This window comes from Artemia franciscana, chromosome 18 (assembly GCF_032884065.1).
Source record: "Artemia franciscana chromosome 18, ASM3288406v1, whole genome shotgun sequence".
Classification (NCBI taxonomy): domain Eukaryota; kingdom Metazoa; phylum Arthropoda; class Branchiopoda; order Anostraca; family Artemiidae; genus Artemia; species Artemia franciscana.
Genome location: NC_088880.1, coordinates 26181963 through 26201098, shown reverse-complemented (window position 1 = coordinate 26201098; position 19136 = coordinate 26181963). Strand labels below are relative to the sequence as shown.

The following is a 19136-nucleotide window of genomic DNA, read 5'->3' as shown; positions in this document are numbered from 1 at the left end:
ATTCAGACGTCATATGCGGACAGTGACGTCACTCGACACACAGACAACTTATTTCTATATATATAAAAATAAGTTGTCTGTCTGTGTGTCTGTCTGTTTGTCAGGTGACGTCATGTTTCTGTGTTGACTGGCGTCATCAAGTTAGTTGTCGTCATTTTTGTTATGACGGTGACGTCATTAATGGTATTTAAGACATGCGTTCACGGAAAAATGTTTAATTGTAAAATGACTGAAGAACCTACAATGGCAACAGCCGAGGAAGCTGCTCAAAGAGTCTATGCCAAAAAACTTGCTGCTGATTGAGAAAGTAAGAAAAGAAAGCGTTCCGAGGAATCACAAGAACAGCAAGAAAACAGGCTTGCGGCTAAAGAACGCAAAACCGCGCAGTTAGATGAAAATCCACCTGGACAGCGAGAGTCAAAACATATCAAAACTGAAAATGATAGCGATGATGATTGGGTTTGGGATTTTGACTTAGATAAGGTCATCAATGCCTACCAGATTTAAGTTAAAAAAACAAAGGTTCGTCGATATGTACTTCATAGTGACGCTGAAAAATAAAGAAGAAAAAGAAAACTGAAAAAAGAAAAAAGGTAAAAAACTAAAAAAAAACTAAAAAGAAAAACACTCAAAGAGAAATTACAGACCGGGACACAAATGACGACCGAGACAGAGGGAATATAAGTGACGACCGGGAACCTCAAAGAGAAATTACACACTGGGACACCCAGACACAAATCACGACCGGGACACAGGGAATATAAATGACGACCGGGACACAGGGACACAACTACAACGGGGACGCCGGGGGCACAGGCAGGATATATAAATGACGACCGGGACACAGGGATTGTTCGAATAGAAATTACAGACCGGGACACCGGAACACAAATGACGACCGGGACACAGGGAATATAAATGACGACCGGGACACTCAAAGAGAAATTACAAACTGGGACACCGGGACACAAATGAAGACCGGGACACAGGGAATATAAATGACGACCAGGACACAGGGACAAATCATTAGAATAATGAGGTATAGATCTGAATACGGATTGTTTTTCCCATGGACAATTATATGTTGCATGTTCAAGAGTCAGTAAACCTGACAATCTATTTATATGCACAGACAATGGGATAGCGAAGAATGTTGTATATTCGCATGTTTTACGTAGTTAAAAACATATATTTATGTCTATCTCTATTCACAGATGGGACACAGGGACACAACTACAATGGCGCGTAACTAATATGGCGCGAAACGACTTACGCGCGCGGGGGGGGGCTTTGGGGGGCGCGAAGCGCCCCACCAACTAGGTGTTGGGGTGGCGCGAAGCGCCACCCCTACAGCTAGTTTATATATATAGATGTCCCGGTCTGTAATTTCGTCAGTCGACAAACATGACGTCAGTCGACACACAAACATGACGTCACTCGACAGACACACAGACAACTTATCTTCTATATATATATAAACTAGCTGTTGGGGTGGCGCTTGGCGCCCCCCAAGCCCCCCGCGCACGTAAGTCGTTACGCGCCATTGTGGTTGTGTCCCTGTGTACCACCTATGAATATAGATAGATTTATATATGTGTTTTGAATTACGTAAAACTTGTGAATATACAACATTCTTGGCTTTCCCATTGTCTGTGCATATACAAAGCCTTATGTATTTATAATGACGTCATATGCAAACGCTCTTTTTACAAACAAACAAACATGCATACACACAACTCGTTTTTATATAGATAGATAGATAGATAGATACAATACAAATTAACTGCGTAAAACTTACGAATATACAACATTCTTCGCTGTCCAATTGTCGCTGCATATAAATAGATTGTCAGGTTTACCGACCCTCGAACATGCAACGTACAATTGTCCATGGGAAAAACAATCATTATTAAGATCTATACCACATTTTTCTAATGATTGACCTTGAGCTTTGTTGATGGTGATCGCAAATGCTAATCGAATTGGGAATTTCAATCTTTTAAATTGAAAAGGCAGATCCGTTGGAATCATGGGAATGCGAGGAATATGAACAGCCTCACCCTCAAAAGGCCCTGTCAAGATTGTGGCCTCTATTACGTTTTCCATTGTTTTTTTACGGCAAGTCGCGTGCCATTGCAAAGCTTTGGTGGGTTGATATTTCTTAACAGTGTTATTGGTACGCCTATTTTTAGTTGTAGCACGTGTGGTGGAAACCCTGAAAGATCCACGGAATTTAAAAATTCAGATGGATAATTAATCGCCTCATTTGGTTCCAAAACTGTGTCGACTGACTTGTAAAGGACTGCCTGTCTCGAATCTTGGTCAAAACAATATTGTTGATTCCGTGGACGTCTATATTTTTGGGTGCAAGAATCGCTCTTTCACTTAGCCATTTATTATTTTTATAATTGTTTAGAATATTCGGAAATACTTTTTCAATCAATTCATTTTTGAACGTCACTAAATTACAGAATTCAGCAGGTAGTTGTAAACGTCCTGAAATTGAGTCTACTGGGAGCTTTCCGTTTCCAATTGCCAGCAATTGATCTGAAAATGTTTGACCAGAGTCATCGTTTTGCAATCGGACACGCATATTTTTAGTTAATTTTAATGTTTTTACGTGTGCCCATAAATTAGAATTTTTCAGGAGAGCATTCATTTCGCCTGCAGGGGTTGATCTAGGTATTATAAGTAATGTTTGCCTGAAATCTCCCGCAAGCAATGTTAATGTGCTGCCAAAGGGTTTCGAATTCCCTCGCAAATCTTTCAAACATTGATCCAGAGCCTCGAGCGATTTTTTGTGTGCCATTGTGCACTTGTCCCAATAATAAGTTTGCATTGCTGCAATACTTTACCCATCCCAGATGATTTGGAAATATTGCACGTGGGAGTTTCTGTAGAATGCAAATTCAGAGGCAATTTCAAAGCGGAATGAGCAGTTCTTCCACCAGGCAGCAACGTTGCGGCTCTTCCGGACGACGCAATTGCCAACGCTATATCATTTTTTGATCGAATTGATGTTAGAATCAGTTTTATCACAAACATTTTACCAGTACCTCCTGGCGCATCCAAAAAGAAAATTTCTCCAACGTTGTTATCGACACAATGCATTATCGTATCATAAATGTCTTATTTGTTCCTACGTTAACTTGGAAATGTTATTTTGTACATACGACAATAGATCACTCGTACTGTAACTTTGTTCACGATCCAATTCTACACATGTCGAAACAGCAGCGGTACGATTAGGTGAAGGCATTCTCAAATCCTGAAGAGGTTTGTTTGCCATACATACGCACAAATCTTCTATAATAACTAAAGTGTAGTTATAAATTTCTGATGTAAAATCAAAAGTCATATCTGACGTCTCTAACCGTTTTCGATGGAGTATATCTTCGGACATTTTTGATTTATATTTTTCCCATAACTCTGTAGGAGCTGATGGAGAGCAAGTTGTTACTATGATGCCAAACAATGCACGAATTTGACTTGGAGTTGACGTTTCGCACGCGTCATTGATGCAGTTATCCCAGTGTTGGTCATTCTCCAATAAATTCAGAGCTTGGCATGCACTACGGTAAGTGTCATGTATAGTACCGTTTACAGTTCTCAAATACTCAAAGGACGTCGGACTGGGTACATTCACCAAAAGCAGGCGTAGAAAGAAGCATTCATGTTGATTGGGGTGAACGGTGTAGTGTCTTCCTATCGTGGTATCTTTGAAGATGGTAGGTTGGCCGTCGACTGACTTACCCTGTTTTCGACGTTCAAATAATTTATTTTTAGTATTCCACGTGTAATACGAAGGCACTTCAGTATACAGCAGTTTTTTGCAAAAGAATCATTTTTGCATAGCGAAAAGAAAGCAGTTAACTTTGTATCCGGTGGATTCAGGGCTCTTTGTTGCACGTTGGATTCCGAAAAATAAACACGTCGACCATTCTGTAAATGTACCGCTAAGTGAACAACAGCTGGACTACGTTCATGTATCGGAAATGAAAGAATTCGCCAAACAGCTTCATTACTGCTTATGTATCTTCCAGCCTGATATTGCACGATTTCGTCGATATCTTTGATTTCGGACTGCAAGCCAAAAACTGCCATGTCACTGCCTTTGTTGACGTATTTACATATGTATTTGACTGCCTTTACGGAGTTACAGTATTCAACGTTTATGTGTGCATTAAATGTTTTTGATAATAATGGGGAATATGGAACAACCCACTGGTTATCTACTTCGGTGGTGGTACCGTTACGCTTCTTTATTATTGCTGTTTTACCGCCATCTTCAGTAGATCTTCTATATTGTGGGTAACCATCATTGCCAGTAATTTTGTTGGATACTAAAAGTCGAGGATATTGCTTTGTGCACCTTCCTTTGGCCATGCATGGTGAATTTTCGTTCAGTGCACCGCAAGGTTCACTGAACGACATTTTCATCAGGTATTTCAGCGGTAGTATATGTGCGTGTGGCAAACCTCGTTTTTGCCATTCCACTGAGTTCATCCAGCATCGCACTGACCCAAACACTTCAAGTTTTACTATGTAGTTTATCAGTGATTTCAACTTTTGCCGGAAGACATGTCGTAACGTCATGTCTATGAACCGCCGATTGTCCTTGAAGTAAAAGCTGCTGTATCTCGTCCCAAGATTGATTACATGTAAATGTAATAAATAAATCTGGACGATCATAGAGACGAACATACGCAATAGCATCTTGAGCATATTCATGCATATGATAGGGACTGCCAGCATATGACGAAGGTAAAATCGTTAATCTTCCAACGTTTGTGGTATTACCGTCATTTACAACTGCATCTCGCAAATGAATATATTGTTCGGAGCGGAGCTTGGTCTGATTCAGACGGATATATAGCAAACATTCTGATTCAATTTTTGCATACATATCAACGACGTATTGGTGAAACAATAGAGGGCATTTTAAAATATTTTTGTCTTCATCCTGCCGAATCATTAGTCTATAGGAATAATAATGCATTGCACTGCATTTCTTATTCATTTCTTTGTTCGTGGCTGGATTCATCAATTTAATATTAAAGTGACAGCCGTCGGCTCCATCCCAAAAAATGATAGGGTATTGTATGTAGGGCATCGTAGCATCGATGAGTTTCAGCAATTCTTACCAACTGAGCGTTTCGCTTATGAAGAATAATATCTCGAGGTAAAAACTGATCACCGACCATAACGATTGCCACTTCGTCGATAGTTGGAGCATTGTATCTACGCACATGTTGGCCAGGAGGCGTTTTGTCAGCGGAAATAACAATTTTTTGCGTATCAGTAGGCATCGAATCGATGGCTGTTTTGAACAGACGCACTAAATTGTTATTTTTATGGAAAAGATGTTGCAATTGGGAACGATTGTCCTTTCAACTTTGGGAGAAATTTCGCAACGTGCATTCAATTCAGAATTTCTATCACTGATGAAGTACAATTGTAAAAATTTATGATTCTCGCCTGAGAATGGTAGAAGGGACCCTGCTCTATGATAAATTTGCCCTTTTACTTTGAAAATAGGCATAAATTGATCTGGATTTTCGATTTGGGCACCAAACGACGTCATTTGGAAACATGAGTTATATTTTCTGATCTGTGATAAAAAACGCTTAGATTCTGACGTAGTTCCAGTTAGTAAAGTCCTCAATGGCTCTGGTTGTGCAGCCATTCCCATTGTTTCACCATTGAATTTCAAGGCCTTGCAATAGGGAAAAATTTTAGACATAGTCCCGATTTGAACACATCTACTCAAGCTATAATCATCGACTGGGCTGTACCTGAATGCCAGGCGATAATTTTCAGGTTGCTCTTGTGATTCCTCGGCACGCTTTCTTTTCTTACTCTCTCTATCAGCCGCAAGCCTGTTTTCTTGCTGTTCTTGTGATTCCTCGGCACGCCTTCTTTTTTCACTTTCTCTTTTAGCAGCGAGTCTGGTTTCGCGTTGCTCTTATGATTCCTTGGCACGCGATAATTTTCAGGTTGCTCTTGTGATTCCTCGGCACGCTTTCTTTTCTTACTTTCTCTATCAGCCGCAAGCCTGTTTTCTTGCTGTTCTTGTGATTCCTCGGCACGCCTTCTTTTTTCACTTTCTCTTTTAGCAGCGTCTGGTTTCGCGTTGCTCTAACTAAAAAAAAAGAAGAAAAAACTAAAAGGAAAACAAATCAATAAAAAGAAGAAACTAAAAAAAAGAAAAACTAACACAGAAAAAAAACTAAAAAGGGAAAAACCTAAAAAGAAACTATATCCTATATATATAAATAAGTTGTATGTATGCATGTTTGTTTATTTATGGGTTTGCATATGACGTCATTAAAAGTATATAAGGCTTTGTATGTGACGTCATTATAAGGTGACGCTTATACCGGGACACAAATGACGACCGGGACACAGGGAATATAAATGACGACCGGGACACTCAAAGAGAAATTATAGACCGGGACACAGGGAATATAAATGACGACCGGGACACTCAAAGAGAAATTATAGACTGGGACACCGGGACACAAATGACGAGAGACACAAATGACGACCGAGACACAGGGAATATAAATGACGACCGGGACACTCAAAGAGAAATTACAGACCGGGACACCGGGACACAAATGACGACCGGGACACAAATGACGACCGGGACGCAGGGAATATAAATGACGACCGGGACAGTCAAAGAGAAATAGCGTAAAGAGCGGGACGTTGATGAGGAAGCAGCCCCTTTCATATACGAAGTAATTTTTGTTCTTTTTAAGTTTTAATGCCGCTCCTTACTTTCATTTAAAAAAACTTGTTTCTTTTTTGTTTAATTATTTAAAGGTCGAATTTGACCCAGGCGTAAATAACCTCTCTTTAACAATGGACGATTTCATGTATGCTCTTAAGCATGATATTAAACCAGCATTCGGATCATCCTCTGCGCTGATTAAACTGAACCAATATCAAACTGAACCAATGAACCAATAAAATTAATTTTTAATTAATTAAAATTAAGTAATTAAAATTAATTTCATTAATTAAAATGAATGAACCAATGATTAAACTGAACCATGATTATGATGCTTATGTATCTCAATTAAGTTGTATTTTGGTCAACGATATTGAACGAATTGCTTGGCCAATTGGTCCTTCGAATCTCATTCTTCAAGTGCTGTCAGTTCTTTTGAAGAAAGAACCTCCCGAAGGGAGGAAATTGCTGGTTATTTGCACTAGCAGTAGAAGTTCGTTTTTAGAGGAATCAGGAATGGTGCTACATTTACTGCTGTTCTGCACGTCCCAAATATAAGACAAGCGGATGAAATTGTCAATGTCCTTGAAAGCAGTGAAGTATTTAGTAGTGACGACATCAACCAAATAAAAAAAGAAATTGGTGATAGAAGGTTGTGTGTTGGGATCAAGAAGCTGCTAGTCCTCCTAGATCTCGTTAAAGTTTATCAAGTTAAACTAGAAGACCGACCCAGAGAATTTATTACCATACTTGGAAAGCAGGGGTATCTGGAGATGGCCCAGGAATGAGAGAAAACTGGATTGTTGAATCTGTGTCTACTGCTACCCTCTTTTTTAGTATGACTTTTTATCCTTTATTGCAATTGTCCATAATATGTGTACTGTCAATCCATAATTGGTTTGGTCGTTTTTTTTTGTTTGTTTGTTTTTTTCTTGGTCTAACACCGACAATTTAAATAGTTATAAATAATATGTTGAAGAAGAAATCACTTATTTGAAATAAGGTAACTTAAATTCAAATTTACTTTTAATTTTTAAACGACATTTAAGTTTATATTTATTTTATTTTCTTTCAAGCTTTTTACAGCTTAGTACGATTTAAAAAAGAAAAGAAAAAAAGAAGATAGTCTTGATTAAGGCCGTGATTAAGTGAACATCGAGCATCGTGATTAAGTGAACATCGAGCTTCAAAATTGAAGTTAGGGTAGCCTTCTGTCTCTCAATTCTCTAGAGACCGTCGAATGTCAAAACTTCAAATATTACCAATTATCAAGTCTTGTGAGAGTTTTTGATAGACAGCTTCCTTTGGTGAGATGCTTCAGCCGAGGAATAGTAATATATTTGGCTGGGTCTTGCAAAGCTTGGTTACCGACCAAGGGAGAAGAGAAAATGAGCAAAAGAGCACTATCATTCTCAAATACAAAATGCCCATGTATATGAAACTGTGACGGCACTCACAGAGTGCATTTGAAAATTTATTGTTTTTTCCACTTTTTTTCCTAGGAATAGGCTAATTAAAATACCTCAGTTGATTAATTCGAAACTAAACACCAAACTTAGTTGAAAGCTTTCTTCGAGGGTTCTCAGAAAACCAAAGTTTTCTTACGAATTGAATTGAATAAAAAAATAACTGAAAGTAAGGAGTGACATTAAAACTTAAAACGAACAGAAATTACTTCGTATATGAAAGGGACTGCTTCCTCGTGAACGCCCCGCTCTTTACACTAAAGTTTTTTACTGTTTTAAAATAGAGTTAAGAGAAAGAGTCGGACTTTAGCGTGAAGAGCGGGGCGCTGATGAGGAAGCAGCCCCTTTCATTTTGAAGTAATTTCTGTTCGTTTTATGTTTTAATGTCACTCCTTACTTTAAGTTAAAAAACACTTGTTTTTATTTAATTTAATTTCTGAACGTTTTCGAATCAATGTATGTTTTGATTTATGCTCTCCGCAGATGAATAATTAAAACGAAATTTGCGTATTTATTTTTTTTTTGGCTTAATGGTTTTCTCATAGTTTTGATCGAATGATCTTGAGGAAAAAAAAAGAAGCGCGGATGGAGGTCTAGTTGCCCTCCGATTTTTTGGTTACTTAAAAAGGCAACTAGAACTTTTATTTTTTTATGAATGTTTTTATTAGTAAAATTATTAGTAAAAATAAATTTTATTAGTTAAAGATATACGCAACTTAAAAATTAGATTACGTAAAGAAACTTCTGTATTCTCATATTTTTATTACATATATGAGGAGGTTCACCCCCTCGTCAGTACCTCACTCTTCACGCTAAAGCTTAAATTTTGTCCCAGTTTCTTAAGAATGACTCCTGAATAACAAAAGCCGTAGAATAAATAGTTGAAATTTCTAAAAATACTTTAGCGTAAAGAGCGAGGTATTAGGAGGAAGAGAGCCCCTCATATGCGTAATAATTTCTGTTCCTTTTAACAGAAATTATTCTGGAATATTTACAGGAAAATAATAACAGGAATATTCTGTTCCTTTCAGTTGAAAAACTTTGTCATATTTATTTTTTCATTGTTTTTTTTAAATAATGCTAGAAAATCCTGCGCTCCCTTCATTGAAATTTTCTTCCCCCATGACAAATTCATCCATGAAAAGCTCCCCCGACATATCCCCCTCTTCTCAACCCCTGCCCCCAACGAAATGAAAACGCCCCAGAAAACGTCTGTACACTTCCCAATAACCATCACTATATGTAAGCACTGGTCAGTGTTAGTAACTTGTAGCCCCTCCCACGGGGACTGTGGGGGAGTAGGTCATCCCAAAAGGCATAGTTGTAAGGATTTTCAACTACGCTGAATAAAATGGCTATCTCAGAATTTTGATCCGGCAACTTTGGAAAAATAATTAGCGTGCGACGGGGGCCTAGGTGCCCTCCGATTTTTTGGTCAATTAAAAAGGGCACTAGAACTTTTCATTTCCGTTAGAATGAACCCTCTCGCAATATTCTAGGACCACTGGGTCGATACGATCACCCCTGAAAAAAAAAACAAACAAATAAACACGCATCCGTGATCTGCCTTCTGACAAAAAAAAAAAAAAACAACACAAAATTCCACATTTTTAAACAGTTCGTGGTAACGAGCTGTAGTAAGGAGCGGCCAGGCTCAATAGTAACCAAAACTCTAAAAAAATGGAATTTTGATACCAATAGTTATATCAAAAGAATGGCATTTTAATGCTGATTTTAAATATATAAGTTTCATCAAGATTAGTCTTACCCATCAAAAGTTACCGGCCTGAAAAAATTTGCCTCATTTTAGAAAATAGGGGGAAACACCCCCTAAAAGTCATACGATCTTAACAAAAATCACACATCAGATTCAGCGTATCAGAGAACCTTGTTGTGGAAGTTTCAAGCCCCAATCTATAAAAACGTGGAATTTTGCATTTTTGGCCAGAAGACAAATCACGGATGCGTGTTTATTTGTTTTTTTTCCCAGGGGTGATCGTATCGACTCAGTGGTCCCATAATGTCGCAAAAGGGCTCATTCTAACGGAAATGATAATTTCTAATACCCTGTTTAAGTGACCAAAAAATTGGAGGGCACCTAGGCCCCCTCTCACGGTCATTTTCCCCCAAATTCACCGGATCCAAATTCTGAGATAGCCATTTTATTCACCACAGTCGAAAAACCCAATAACTATGTCTTTGGGGACGACTTATTCCCCCGCAGTCCCCGTGGGAGGGGCTGCAAGTTACAATCTTTGACCTGTGTGTACATATAGTAATGGATACTAAGAAGTGTACAGACGTTTTCAGGGGGATTTTTTTGGTTTTCTTTTTTTTAGGGGGGGGGGGTATTTGAGGGGGAGGGTTACCGGGGAGGATTTTTCCATGGACGAACTTCTCATGGGGGAAGAGACTTTCAATGGAGGGGGCGCAGGATTTTCTAGCATTGTTTAAAAAAAAACAATGAAAAAATAAACATGAAAAGTTTTTTCTACTGAAAGTAAGAAGCAGCATTAAAACTTAAAACGAACAGAAATTATTACGCATCTGAGGGGTCTACCTCCTCGTAATACCTCGCTCTTTACGCTAAAGCATTTTTAGTAATTTCAATTATTTATTCTACGGCCTTTGTGATTCAGGGGTCATTCTTAAGGAATTGGGACAAAATTTAAGCTTTAATATCAAGAGCGAGGTATCGACGATGGGTGAGCCCCCTCATATACGCAATAAAAACATACGAATATTGAAGTTCGCTACGTAATTTAATTCGTAAGTTACGTATATTTTTTACTTGATGAAAACGTTCGTAAAAAGTTAAAAGTTATAGTTGCCTTTTTAAGTAATCAAAAAATAGGAGGGCAGCTAGGTCTCCTCCCTCGCTCCTTTTTTCTCAAAATCTTCTGATTAAAACTGTGAAAAAGCCATTTAGCCCCAAAAAATTAATATGCAAATTTCGTTTTAATTATTTATGTGTGGAGAGCCAAGATCAAACCATGCATTAATTCAAAGACGTCCAGAAATTAAATAAAAAAAACGAGTTTTTTTAAATGAAAGTAAGGAGCGACATTAAAACTTAAAACGAACAGAAATTACTCCGTATATGAAAGGGGCTTTTCCTCCTCAACGCCCCGCTCTTTACGCTAAAGTTTGACTCTTTCTCTTAACTCTACATTTTAAAACAGTAAAAAACCTTAGCGTAAAGAGCGGGGCGTTGAGGAGAAAAAGCCCCTTTCATATACGGAGTAATTTCTGATCGTTTTAAGTTTTAATGTCGCTCCTTACTTTCACTTAAAAAACTTTTTTTTTGTTTAATTGTAGATAGGAGCTTGAAACTACAGTAGGATTCTCTGATACGCTGAATCTGGTGGTGTAAATTTCGTTAAGGTTCTATGATTTTTACGGGTTGTTTCCTCCTCACCTGTGCTTCCAAACTTAAGTCTCTAGCCGGCAATCCTTCAATTCGTCGCAATCCAAGTTTGTACCACCAGTCACGACCCGGCAGGGCAACGGGGAGGAAGCTACGGGGTTCTGCTCCGCCTCAAGGTTTGTCGCTTGACCTAAATCTCTTGACATGTCTAGTTCTTCACCGTACCGCATTATTAGGTATTTTGGATATTTACATCTACCAAGCTCCAAATACTTTTTACAAAGGCGCTGTCTATGTGTGGTAACACTTTTAAGATGTATACCTCGCTTTGATTTAATTTTCCCCATGATTTCGGCTTTGTGTGCAGAACTTTACTGAAGGCTCCAGACTATTTCTCATTTCTAGGTTTCTTCATTGCATTGAAATAATTTATGAAAATTTCACACTCTATTAACAAGCAGCTGATTATACCAGCTTGTCATTTTGGTCTCTGGGGGGTATTATCGGCGGTCTGAAAAGATTCTTTCTGGCAACCGACTTGTAAAAATTTCAGGTAGCTGAAAATATTCTAGGGGACTGTTAGAAAACAGGAAAATAAATTGAAAAATGGTTCCAATCATCTTACAGGTTATTGTCTTCTGGTCATGATAGTACCGATTTTGTTCTAAAAGCAATATCCTTTATCGAGTACACTTGTGAAAAAGACCTAGACATTTTCTAAGATTTCTAAGCAATTAGAGGAAATAGAGCAAAATCCTTTCAAACATTTTGTAGCATCTTCAAGAAGCTATGGCCTGATATTAAAAGCGGCATCTTCCGCCAATGAATACTTGAGTACTTTTTAAATAAAAATTTTCGATTTAACATGGGATTTTCGAGTTCCATCAGTTCACTTAATCACGGCCTTAAGAGTTTGTTGTGTGAACCCATTATTTCTGGATAATAACCTCTCAATAAAATAAGGCTTCTTCTACCCGCATGATTTTCCCTAGAGACACTTATAATCTGATTGTCTTATTTAACTGCTATTGACATTAAATCCCCTGGGATTTTGTGACTTAATAAGTACAGAGTCATGAAGAAAGAGATTCAATTAGCAGTATCTATTAGTGGAAGTTCATAACCTGAATCTATTAAGCGAGTATCTATTAGACAATATATCTGCGATAGCTATGCAAGAAAAATAGTGAATTGTGTTTTTTGAAAAAAAAACAAAACAAAAAAACCTATAATCTTTTGGCGAAAAAAAAGGGATAAAAATCGTCGAATTTTCTAAGTTTGCAGAAGGGAGTGGGAACGGTACAGAAGTGCTGTAGTACCAGCCGTACTTTTGTACTTAAACTGCTGGGGATAGGTGTACCGGGTCCTACACTTTCCATTTTGTTAGAAAAGTGAGAAGTTGGTTGCAGCTTAGCTCCTGCTGCAATATTTACTAGAGTGTGCAATATGCAGGCAGGTGGAGAAAAATTAATTTTTAACCCGATACTGAACTTTATTACAAGATCGATGCTGGGTGGCATAAAAATAGACACAATATGCTCGGAATTATTGGTTACTACGATCCCGAAATGATTCTAGAAGTTCAGCAAATGGCTCATTCCGAACTGAATGTTTCTAACCGTATGGTTAAGCATAAAAAATCTGAAGATACTGTGCTTGACATGTGCAAATGGCTTAGTCTTGCTGCTAAGGAAGAACGTTAAATTCCGAAATTTCTGATTTTCTCACCTTGCGAAGTGCCGACAATTGGCGATGCATTAGTTGCTACTCTGACGTCTAAAGTTAAGGAACTAGCTCGTAAGGTGGACGGTTTTTCCACAGTCTCTGCCCAATCTACTGTGAACTGACCCTCACGTGAATCACCGCCATAACCGGTAGATCCTGTGCCTGTTACCTACGAAGTGGTCTTGAAAAGTTAGTTTGGGCAGAGGCTACTACTAACAGTCTAGCTGATAAAGCAAAGAAATATCAGACATAAATGCATCTGTGAAGTACCCTGCGCATATTGGAATTATTAAAATGGTACCTTCTGAATTAGATGAAACTTCACTTCAAAACCTGATTCCCAAATGCACGAAAACCGTACGCTTTGGATCTTCTCGAGTTTATAAGACGCATTTTGAATCGCGTATGGTCTGGAGGAGTTTCTCAGAGACTCGATTAAAATTGGGTACGAAAGACTACCTGTTCAGGAGTATTTATTCCTGCCGAAACGCTGTTTCTCGTGTCATACCCGTGGGCATCTAGCTAAAGACTGTCCCAACAGAGCCATCTGTTCAAGAGATGGATCAGTAAATCACACTTCCGATCGTAATAATCCCTGCTCAGAGCGTATGTTTTGTTGTGAATGTAATATAGCTGGGCATACTTGCTACAGCGTAAAAAGCCCGAAGAATTGCCAACCTACAGAGAAGACCACGAAAAATCGTATCTAGATTTCGCTATGTCTACCGACTTATCAAGGACTGTTCGGTTTATCTTATGGAATATTATCGGTAATGTTGTTGCAAAGATTCCTATTTTAGAACAACTACTAACTCAATTTGATGTGCTCTGCATCCGTGTCCCTTTTAACTTGTTGCAGAGATCAGTGAAGCCCAACGAAAGTGGACCCAACTAGTCATGGATATGTATTGCACGGAAATATGCCACGCTCTTATTACTGCAGAAAAAGTGGCTGTCCCCGTGAAAAAAGTAAGAATTGGTTCTTTAGTTCGTGACTGGTCAAAGAATCCTGACCTTGTTAATGCGTGTAACAAAGCCAAATTCTGGTACAGGTTGTGGAGTGATTGTGACCGCCCAAGATCCGGCATAGTTAATGATATTCTTAAACATGTAAGAAAGGAATTCGATCGAGAGCTTGCTTTACACCGTATTAAAATACAAGACTATTACTCTAGTCGCGGCACAAACCCGGCAATGCTTTGGAAGAATGTTGTGAGAACTGAGCCAGAATTTAGTTTCTCAGCATCCCACATTCCAGAGTCAGAATGGTCTGCGCACTTAACGAACGAGTTTGTTCCTTCTGACCCCGAAGCTAAAGCAGAGCATGAATTGACAAAAATTTTGAATATGCATCCGGTCAATAATTTCTTAGTGACACGAGAATCTGTCATAACTGCCATAACTCGCCTAAAGCGCAAACGATCGTTAGTGCTCTCCACAATGTAAACAATGTTAGTGCTCTCCATATAATTAACTTTAGCTCTCTGCTTTTTGACCATATTTGTTTCTTAATGCAGATGGTTTTTGATACTAGCACTGTTCCAACAACGTTTTGTGTTGGAGACTTACTCCGATTCCGAAAAAAGGAAAATCTAATGCCACGCCACAATGTTCTCTTGAAGAGTTCCAAGATTCCCGAGAAACTTGGATTCAACCTCTTCGCTAGAAGTGGTTTTTCAAGCGTGTTCAAGGTTCCCAGATTGCAGCAAGTTTCAAGATTCCCTAGAAAATCTTAGACGCCAGTAGCGATTTTTCCAAAGGATTATCTTTAATTGTTAGACTGAAGTCAGAGGTTTGTTGGTAGATGAGCTCATTTATACTTGCCGAATGGACAGTTTTGGTGGTGTTAGTTTGAATAGTTCTATATAGTTACTACTTCGTGGATAAAAAGTATTGTGTTTTGTTGTGTTTGTCGAACTCGAAGTGGGAGGCAGCGAGCTTGCGTATCTCTATATATGTATTTTGTCATAGTATAAAAATGACATATGTTTAGTTTCATGCTATTTGATATGTTGAAATGGAAAACCCTACAATATAAATCTATAAAAAGATCGCCATCTGTGCCTATTTGTCTAGAGTTGGATGCTTCCGGTGGACACCGGAGGATCTTGATTTCAACTCCAACGCGATGAAGATCCTGTCGAGTCACATAGGGCGTCCATTCGACATTTTTTATGCTGGATCTTTTTTTCAGAGACAAGTCAGGAGGCTGTCAGCCAAATTTTGGCAACAGGAATAGAAACCCTGGCCATATATATATATATATATATATATATATATATATATATATATATATATATATATATATATATATATATATCTTCTATATATAAAAATAAGTTGTATCTTTGTGTGTTGACTGACGTCATTATAAGGATTGAGGATTATGCCGTCATGAAGTTGTTTGTCGACTCACGTCATGTTTGTCGATTGACGAAATTACAGACCGGGACACAAATGACTACCGGGACACAGGGAATATGAATGACGACCGGGACACTCAAAGAGAAATTACAGACTGGGACACCGGGACACAGGGAATATAAATGACGACCGGGACACAGGGATACAACTACAACGGGGACGCCGGGGGACACAGGGGGATATATATAAATGACGACCTGGACACAGGGAATGTTCGATTAGCAATCACCATCAACAAAGCTCAAGGGCAATCATTAGAATAATGAGGTATAGATCTGAATACGGATTGTTTTTCCCATGGACAACTGGGACACAGGGAATATAAATGACGACCGGGACACTCAAATTGAAATTATAGATCGGGACATCGGGACACAAATGACGACCGGGACACAGGGAATATAAATGACGACCGGGACACTCAAAGAGAAATTACAGACTCTGATACCGACACAAATGACGACCGGGACACAGGGAATATAAATGACGACCGGGAAACAGGGACACAACTACAACGGGGACGCCGGGGGCACAGGGGGGATATATAAATGACGACGGGGACACAGGGAATGGTCAATTAATAGGGAATGGTCACCATCAACAAAGCTCAAGTGCAATCATTAGAATAATGAGGTATAGATCTGAATACAGATTGTTTTTCCCATGGACAATTATATGTTGTATGTTCAAGAGTCGGTAAACCTGACAATCCATTTACATGCACAGATGGTTTGGGGTATATATATATATATATATATATATATATATATATATATATATATATATATATATATATATATATATATATATATATATATATATATATATATATATATATATATATATATATATATATATATATATATATAAACGAAGTTCAAGACAAAGTAGGTTTCTAAAAATATCCTTCCTTTGTTTTTTTTTATTCATTAATTTTTTTTTTCTTTTTTTAGGGAAGCAGTATTCAAGTGCGAAAATTTTACAATAAGGCACCGGATGCTGTTGAAAATGAAAAGGAGATAGCAATCCTCTCCCCCACCGCCCAGTTGCTAATACACGACTTTCTTAAAGAGAATAGATGTAATATTTGTCATGTAGTGTTCTCAGTGACAAAGAATGCAGTGCGACATGTTGCTATTCAGCATGTCAACTGGAGACTGTATGCTTGCTTAGAATGTGACCACAAGTTTTACGAAAGATATATGGTAGAAAGACACCTCGATTCAAACCATTGCTTAAGAGACAGTTCAAAGCGATGGAGAGTATTAAGCATAGCAGAACAAGATTCTTTGCTTATACTAGATCCGCGGAAAGATGAGAAATCAGAAAAACCGCTTGAGATTTCCAAACCCGAAAGAGCGATGAGGAACACTCATTCAGAGAGGTCAACATTAGCTTTTGATCGTAAAGCTATAGATAAGCAAAAGAACAGTGACTCAGTCCTTTTACCAGTAGTTGATGTTGCAACAACAGAGGCCAGAAAAACAACAGTGCCTTCGCCAAAAAAAGGAAAAAGAAAAGGTTATTTTCCCCAAAAAAATCGGCTAGTAAGGTCCTCCTGTAGTCGTTCAGGGACTCCCACGCTTTTTGAAGCTAGGAGTCGAAGTCCAATGAGTGCGAAAGATGATACTCTTGAAAAAAATTCTCTTCAACTGCCAGAGGTAAATGTTTCGCTTCAAAGACTTGAAGATATGAAGGAATATAAAACGCCAGTCAAACAATACGAAAGCTTACAACGGCCTGCTGGAAGTATCTGTCAAGAAACATCAGCCAAAGATAAGCAAACCACTGAGACCAAGAGTGAAAAAGATGATACAACATTGCCTTCTCTAACTATGGTACTAATGAAAACTCCGGCTAAGGGGGAAATGTCGACTACTCCTTATACAAATAATGGATGTAGTAATATTAGAGTAAAGGGTTTTGCAACCATTGGCAACCATGTGGGTCTTAAAGATTCTTTAACTGTGAATAAAGGTGTTCCTACGTGTAGTTCTAGTGTTCCTAGTAAGGCTTCTAATTTGAAACCCAACTTTGAGAAAGCAACTAGTGATAGTTCGAGTGGAACTCCGAACATTACCAGATTCTATAGCAGAAGCCCAAAGGTTGACAAATCAGCCACTTCTGAGCCGGGTTCAACTGTAGTCCCGCCTGTTATATCAGTTGCTGAAGGTTTTTCACCTGCAAGAGGAGTGACGTCTTTGCCAAAAGTTCAGAGACTTTCCTCTTCTATTGACCTCAAATCCAAGTCTAATCATATCTCTCCTAGCTCAAGTTCTAGAATTAGCCGCAAAAGCTTGGGGGCTGATAAGAAGCTTTTTATTATACTTCCGATCTCCAAGAAATCTAAAGAAGAGAGGACTAAACAAGAAATTAGTGACAAAAATAGTGCAAAAGATAGTGTAATACCTCATGCTAGTGACAACTCCATTGATGGCAAAGCCAGTACTTCAAGTGTTGATAATAAAGAAAATAAGGAAAAACAAAAAGAGATGCTAATCGCCTCCGTTAGTGAAGCTGAATCTACTAGAAAACGAAAGAACAGCACTGTTATCCATGTAGCCCCTAAGAAAAAGTGATTAGAGAAATGTCAAAGTAATTCACTAAAACTTTCATAGGATTTTACAAAAGACCTAGGGAAAAATTCTTGTATTATGTATTGTCCGATTGTTTTAAGTAGCAGCCAATACTTCGGATTGAATTCACAAGGCCTTATCGAATTGGGAGGGGGGTACAGGGTTTGGACCCCATCCCCCTCCAAAAATTTTAGTTCGACTCTTAAAAAAGTACCAAAAGTTTATATAAACAAATTATTGACGTGTTTTTTAAAGTTAAAAAAAAAACACCACCTCCCCCCCTCCGAATAAAAATCCTGGGTACACCCTTGTAAGGCCTATTCAACATTTAACCTCATTTTGATGGTGTTTGTTGTAAACCTAATGTAATAAGACATTTTTTTTTCATGAATATTTTCCATTTTTTCGGAAAAAAAGCTTGATTTTTTCTTTTTGCTTGTGCGGTAATAAATTGTTTGTACTGAAATTTTGTTGTTATCAAGCATGTCAAACAAGTTAAAGAGGAAGAACCAAGCTATTGTTCTTCAGTGAATTGAATTTTCCAGGGTTTTTCAATTATAAAATTTCTTATTTAACTAATCTTGTTATCTTCATACCTAATAAAAACGTCCGTATGGAATCATTTACTTCTTGAAGATCCAGGATGTTAAATAAGTTTAGGAAATAAAAAGAAGCTTAATATAAATTGGTTTTTCTTTATCTAGACAAGCGATGAATCTTATATGAAAACATGAAAGCCAATTGAAATTAGCAAAAAACTAGACTGCTTCTAGTGGTACAAAGTCTATCCAACAGTATTCTATAAATATGATGGGGTGTAAAAGAGGCGTAAACATGGCTTT

At 38.1% G+C, this 19136-nt stretch overlaps 1 protein-coding gene across 3 annotated transcripts in view; it reads left to right on the top strand.

Annotated features, from left to right (window-relative positions):
- LOC136038813 (uncharacterized) overlaps positions 1-18913 on the top strand; it is a 68268-nt gene extending 49355 nt beyond the window's left edge. For 2 of the 3 annotated variants that reach the window (XM_065722200.1, XM_065722201.1), the window contains one exon: positions 16672-18498. In XM_065722200.1, coding sequence (XP_065578272.1) covers positions 16672-18297 — 1626 coding nt within the window. In that variant the 3' untranslated portion in view covers positions 18298-18498. Of the gene's footprint in view, positions 1-16671 lie in introns of all 3 variants that reach the window. The other variant, XM_065722199.1, reaches the window with a different exon arrangement.
- Positions 18914-19136: the final 223 nt, after the last annotated feature.